Source organism: Oncorhynchus clarkii, chromosome 29, assembly GCF_045791955.1.
Source record: "Oncorhynchus clarkii lewisi isolate Uvic-CL-2024 chromosome 29, UVic_Ocla_1.0, whole genome shotgun sequence".
Taxonomy (NCBI): Eukaryota; Metazoa; Chordata; class Actinopteri; order Salmoniformes; family Salmonidae; genus Oncorhynchus; species Oncorhynchus clarkii.
In genome coordinates, this window is record NC_092175.1 from 34,307,335 (window position 1) to 34,313,996 (window position 6,662).

Genomic DNA, 6,662 nt, shown 5'->3' on the forward strand with positions numbered 1-6,662 from the left:
TCTTTGGAAGCAGGAGGGGCTAACATATCTGAGACTCTCATGCAGACTAATTGGAAAGCCAGGCAGAGTAAGAAATGGAGAAAGAGTGGGAGAAAGAAGGAGAAACAGAGGGAGAAAGAGAGGGGAAAAGAGAGGGAGAAAGAGAGGGAATAAGAGAGGGAGAAAGAGAGGGAGAAAGAGAAGGAAAAGAAGAGGGAGAAAGAGTGGGAGAAAGAAGGAGAAATAGAGGGAGAAAGAGAGCGGAAAAGAGAGGGAGAAAGAGAGGGAATAAGAGAGGGAGAAAGAGAGGGCGAAAGAGAGGAAGAAAGAGAAGGAAAAGAAGAGGGAGAAAGAGTGGGAGAAAGAGAGAGAATAAGATAGGGAGAAATAGTGTGAGAAAGAGAGGAAGAAAGAGCAATCCCTACCACAAGACTCTCTTCCTGCCACAGACAATCTTTCTTTCCTCTGTCTGAGAGCTACGCCAGAGAGGTCCCCGTGGGTCTCTGGGCTCTGTCTGAGAGCTGGTCAGATTTATAAAGTCCTGGTGTCCTCCCTGCTGCTACAGCAACGGTAAGGTCAGGAGGAAAGATGTGGAGCTGAACACCCCTTCATTTTTGGTCAGTGTCCCAGATGGGTATAGATAAATAGTCTAGTCTGGTGTGTACTTGGGCAGAGGTCTGCTCTCAGTGGCTTCATTGTTTTACCATTCCTATTGGTTGGCTAGCTAATTCATAGATTGATCCAAGCCTTAGTTTGGGGAGAAACAAGTCTTTCTTGTAACTAAAAAAGAACAAAACGTTCTCTTCACACACTGTTCACACAAGTTTACAAAATACAAAATGAATGTAAAAAATCAACCACCGTGTTGGATTTTATTCACACAAACCATAGCGCATTTGAGTCCTGTTACTTCTGTTACTTGGCTCCGTGTTCAACAGTTCAAACATAGCTGGTTCTGGATCACTGATATTACATAACAGGAATACACGCTGCTGACCTTGTGAATTATGTGCGCCATGTCAGCCAAGCTAAACAAATCCCAAAGAACAGAATCATCTAATCAAATGTTATTTTTAACAATGCAGTTTTAAGAAAAATACAACAACAAAAAAGTAACAAATAAAAGTAACAAATAATTAAAGAGCAGCAGTAAAACATCCATAGCGAGGCTATTTACAGGGGGTACCGGTACAGAGTCAATGGGCAGGAGCACCGGTTAGTCGAGGTATTTGAGGTAATATGTACATGTAGGTAGAGTTATTAAAGTGACTGTGCATAGATAATAACAGAGAGTAGCAGCAGTGTAAAAGAGGGGAGGTAATGCAAATAGTCTGGGTAGCCATTTGATTAGGTGTTCAGGAGTCTTATGGCTTGGGGGTAGAAGCTGTTTAGAAGCCTCTTGGACCTAGACTTGTCGCTCCTGTACCGCATGCCGTGCGGTAGCAGAGAGAACAGTCTATGACTAGGGTGACTGGAGTCTTTGACAATTTTTCAGGCCTTCCTCTGACAGCCAGTGTTAGGATAACTTCAATTAAAGCTGCACTCACAGTTTCAAACTATGTAAAGATAAATGATTCAGTGTTGCCAAATCAGTGATAGTCAAGCTAACAAACATGATTTATTTAGTTAGCATTAACTTATTATGAGTAAGTTATTTGTTTTTTTGGTCATGTGTTCATCAACGCCAGGTGTGGGCAGCTCAAGCTGCAGCATGGATGTATTCATTTATAAAACAATCAAGAAAAGAACTAATAATATATATATATATGAGATTAAAAGGAATGCATGCTCGATAAGCTCTGCAGAGTTGACCTGGAGCAGGAAGTGAACTCATAAGGCTCAAGTTTCCTATTTGTTTGCACTGAAACTCAAGCCAGCAGAGCAGGTCAATCTGATAGACATCTGGAACTCACTGAGCTGATGCCCCAGATGACCTCAATGAGTGTGTAGGCATAGGCCTAAACACTCAGTGATTGGAGGAGCAGACACTGTGTTGTAGGCCTAAACACTCAGTGATTGGAGGAGCAGACACTGTATTGATCTGTTTCCTATCACTATGTCAACAGACAAGGGCTAACCGGACCTTCACATTGGTCATTATAAAATGAAGACGAAATGATGACCAAAAAAAACAGATATTCAAACAGTGTTTTGATACTGATCTGTTAAGTGTGTTTTGACATCTGTGGCGTCTCAGAAGGTCATGTGCCTGATATAACCCACAATACAAATTCACCCAGATGTCAACAGCAGGAAAGACATATTCTTCTATGTGTATTATACTAAGCCCTTGGCATGGTACTGTATCTAGCCTACTAGCACATTATGGAAAATACGATCTGGGAGCCATCTGGAAGGATATTGTCCTGAACCAGAATTGTTTGACTTGGAAAAGACCAGTACGATTTCAGACTGTTTGAAACATACTGTATTTTGCCCCAGGGATGGTCAAAAATATCAAGCTAATAACTGCTGTGACAGTGATGCAGTAGTGAGTCCCACAGTATTGGAAACCAAAGGTGGACTTAATTTAGAGACGGTTGGAAAATAGACAAAGAGAACAAAAACAGCCATTGCTTGAACTCTGTGACTGTTGGATAACCTGTAAACTGGTACAGTGGCTATTGTATTGGTAACGCCACAGTGAACTCCCTTGCTCCTTTTCATCCTGACCCTAAAAAGCTCTGCACACAAACTATTTGTCTGCATACTTTCCATTTCCCACAGATTATGTATACCTGCGTAGTCACACATCTTGACCCAATCATCCAACACTGTACCAATGTTTCACATCTCGAGGCATCATGAGTGTGTCAAGAATTAACAACTATAAATCATATTTGGGTTGTTTTTTTTGGGGGGGGGGGATAAATCCAGCCACATGTAAACTCTCTAAACGTAACAGCCAACAGACGTTTGAAAAAGAGAGACGATTTTTTACGAGAATCTGGACATGGAATTCAGTACCTGAGATGGTTTGTTTTCACGGTTGAATATACATCAGAAAGAGAATGGAAACGCCTAGACTGTAGGAAAGATCGGTCATTAGAACAAAAACAATGATAAGTTTTGACAGTCTCCACTCTTCATCCGTCTGAGAAACTGGGAAAATGAATCAGTTTCCATTATTGTGGCTGGAGCTGAAGAAATTGTTGTGGTGGGGGGTGGTTGGTAGCAGGGTTGCGAGTCATTCCCTTAAAGTTATGAAAACCATACGGCACAAGAGAAAACCATCGTCCAGCACAGCAGCCCCCCACCCCCCCCCCTCCTCCACACAGTCAGTCATTACCCAGCCCCTCTTCCAAAAACACACAATCCTTTTTCCTTTACATACCCTCCTTCTTTCTTTCTCCCCTCCCTCCCGTCTCTTTTCTTTCTCCTGCAGATCAGTTAGAATGCTGCTACCAAGGCAGAGGTAGACCAGCAGGGAGCTCAGGAGAAAGGCCTCTGACTAAATGTAAGAGAATAGTTTTGTTTGGGGAAAAGTTGTGGAGTATTAACAAAAAAGCAGAAAGAAAAAAAGTATTACTTAGAGAGAGGTGTAGTTAGGTGAGAAAAGACAATGGTACAGATGGGGAAGATGAGCTGTGCCTTGCGCTCCTGTGCTCTTCTGACAGTCTTGTGTGCCTGCTGGCCTCCCTGGACTCTGGGACAAGAGCTGCAGGAACAAGATGCCCTCTGCACTGCAGATGGCTGCTACGCCGTCTATTTCCAACGTAAGACTTTTCGGGAATCTGCAAGGTTCTGCAAGGACAAACGTGGTTCCCTGGCAACCCTAAAGAGTTCTGAGGAAGCGGCTATGGTCCATGAGCTCCTTTCGTCGGTGGAGCAGCGCGGCCCTCGGGCCAGGGTCAGACTGTGGATTGGGCTCCATCGCCAGCCCAGGCAGTGCTCTGCCACACGCCCACTCAGGGGATTCCAATGGATCACAGGTGAACAGGACACCCAGTACAGAAACTGGCTGAGAGCGGACTCACCTAGTACCTGTGCCGCACCCCGCTGTGTCGTCATAAGCGTCAACACTGCTGCTGACACCCGGGAGCAGCACGACAACTTCAAATGGCTGGATGGCTCCTGCTCACTGGCTGTGGATGGATTCATGTGTCACTACACCTACCGGGGGATGTGCCCTTCTCTGAAGAGTGAGGGAGGGGGACCTGCACTGTATACCACCCCTTTCAGCCTGCTCAGCACCATCCTCACTCACATCCCCTTTGGTTCAGTAGCCACCTTGCCCTGCCCAGATAATGAAGACAGCTTAGGAGACCAGTCTGTTCTTTGCATGCTGAGGGAGGATGGGAGTGTGGGCTGGTCAAAGGATGCCCCCCTCTGCTCTGATGGCCCCCAGGACTGGTGTGAAGAGGAAAATGGTGGCTGTGAGCATTTCTGTCAGAATGCTGACACACACTATTACTGTGAGTGTTCTGAAGGCTTCACACTGGCAGAGGACGGCCAGACCTGCCAGCCGAACCATTCCTGTGGCACGGCCAACTGTGAGTTTGACTGTGAAGAGAATACTAAAGGATTCCGCTGCAAATGTCCAAATGGTTACCTGTTGGCACCTGGTGGACGCAACTGCCTGGATGTTGATGAGTGTCTGCAGGCGCCCTGCCCTCATATCTGTGTAAATGCTCCTGGGACATTTGAGTGTCGCTGCAATGAGGGCTACGAGCCTGATGAAGACGGAGAATGTGTGGATGTCGATGAATGCAAAGATTCCAGCAGCTGTGCACACAGATGTGAGAACACCCCTGGTTCCTATGCCTGCCACTGCCGCCAAGGCTTCACTGAGCTGCCCGATGATCCAGGCTTATGCCAGGACATCGATGATTGTCAGATCTCCACAAGCTGCCACCAGAAGTGTCTCAACTATGTGGGTGGGTTTGAGTGCTATTGTGAGGCAGGGTACGAGCTGCAGTCAGACCAGTATTCCTGTAAGGCCATTCCAGAGGGTGAACATGAGTATTCATCCACAGCTACCTCATCCTACCAAACCTCTTTCTCCTGGGTCCCCGAATTCCCAGACTGGGTTACTGACACCACAGCTTTGGAGTGGCTGACAGAGCAGACCAGCCTTGAGAGGCTTCCTACTGAGAAGACAGCCTCTATGCCGGTTCCACACAGGCCGTCGAATGACCATAACTCACACTGGGATGTTCTCACACGGAGAAAGCCTGCTCAGAACACTGTCACACCCTTGCCCAGCTCATCCTCCCAGGAAGATGATGTCACTCAAAGCCAAGAAGGTGATCCCTCAGTGGTGCCCAGCGTTAGTGAGAGCCACCACCCAGCAGTCCAGAATGACAGGGGGGCTGGGAGAGTGGTAGAAACCCCAGACAGTAACTCTGAGATTAAGGCCGCCACCACCCCCACCATCACACTCAGAGTCCCACTTCCAGCCCAAACAACAGCATTCGCATTAGGGGCAGAGCGGCCTGACAGTAAGGGCAAAAGGAAGCAGGACAAGAGCTGGCTTCTCGTAGCACTCCTGGTGCCCCTGTGTGTTTTCATTGTGGTGATGCTGGCTCTGGGCATTGTGTACTGCACTAGCTGTGCTGTAGAACAAAACAAGAGAATCACTGACTGTTACCGCTGGATCGTCACCTCCAAATCAGAGGACAAGAACAAGGCGAAATCTCCTGCTTGACCAATAGAGGGCATACTGACTTTTTAATGAACAGTTCTGAATAGGGGGGATGAATAAAGGGTTAAATAAAGAACAGGATCCAGACCACCCATCTGATGGCCTCTGCTGCTATCACAGTGAAACTGAACCCCTGCATACTCCTGCAGAACATTCTAGTGTCTCTGTCTGAAGTTAATCTACAAATAGTGCTTATTAATTATGACAACAGAAATTAAGTGCTGTTTTTCTAGGTGTTGTAAAGATCTGATAAACGCTTCTGAAGACAGGGGAGATGACTTTATCGAGAGGAAGAGGTTCATATTTCACTGCTAGTGCTTATTTCGCCACCATCAGAAAAATGTCTTAAACAATTATTAATTTAGCAGGTGCTAAAGTGTATTGTAGACCTCGTTATTGAGGTTACTGATAATCAACAGAATAAACTTCAGAGTATTAATTTAAGAAACCTAGATGAGAAACAAGCCCATAACATGTATTGAGAAGAAACACTGTGCAAGCAAAATGCTCCAATTGCAGAATATTTGGATGTGTTGCCATTTGTAATGTGTACCCACTTTTGTTAGTTAGGCCTAAATTGAATTATGTCCTTCTAGATTCGTTGCACTGAGTATGCATTGGATTTGAATAAAAATCAATAAACCATTTCTGTTTTGTTTGACTGACACACCTCATGCCGTGAAAACGATGATGAATAGAGCGAGCCAGCTTGTAGTCCTAAAACAGAAATGAGTTCCCTCTGGTTTGTTCAGCCATATCTATGGGGAAAAGGAATGGGGAAAGAATAGGGTTTCGGGGATAAACACCAAATATAAGGTCTAGGCTTAGGAGATCTTATATTTTGTTGTTCTATGAGATAATATCAGTCAGTTAACATGTCCTTTATGAATCAGGAAGCCTTTATGTGCTTTTCTTTGTAACATTTATGCTTCAACATTCATAAAAAGTGAAGTTGGCTGATGAAAATGATCACATGGAACAAAATGTAAATTAAGATCTCCTAAATCTGTGTTTACCGCCGACCTTATTTTCAGTGTTT

General features: G+C 45.2%; 1 protein-coding gene across 1 annotated transcript; it reads left to right on the forward strand.

Annotated features, from left to right (window-relative positions):
• The first annotated feature begins 3,368 nt into the window (after positions 1 to 3,368).
• Positions 3,369 to 6,268, forward strand: LOC139388281 (endosialin-like). The gene has a single exon (XM_071134856.1). It carries the CDS (start codon positions 3,542 to 3,544, stop codon positions 5,624 to 5,626), a length of 2,085 nt encoding a protein of 694 aa, XP_070990957.1. The 5' UTR covers positions 3,369 to 3,541; the 3' UTR covers positions 5,627 to 6,268.
• The last annotated feature ends 394 nt before the right edge of the window (positions 6,269 to 6,662 follow it).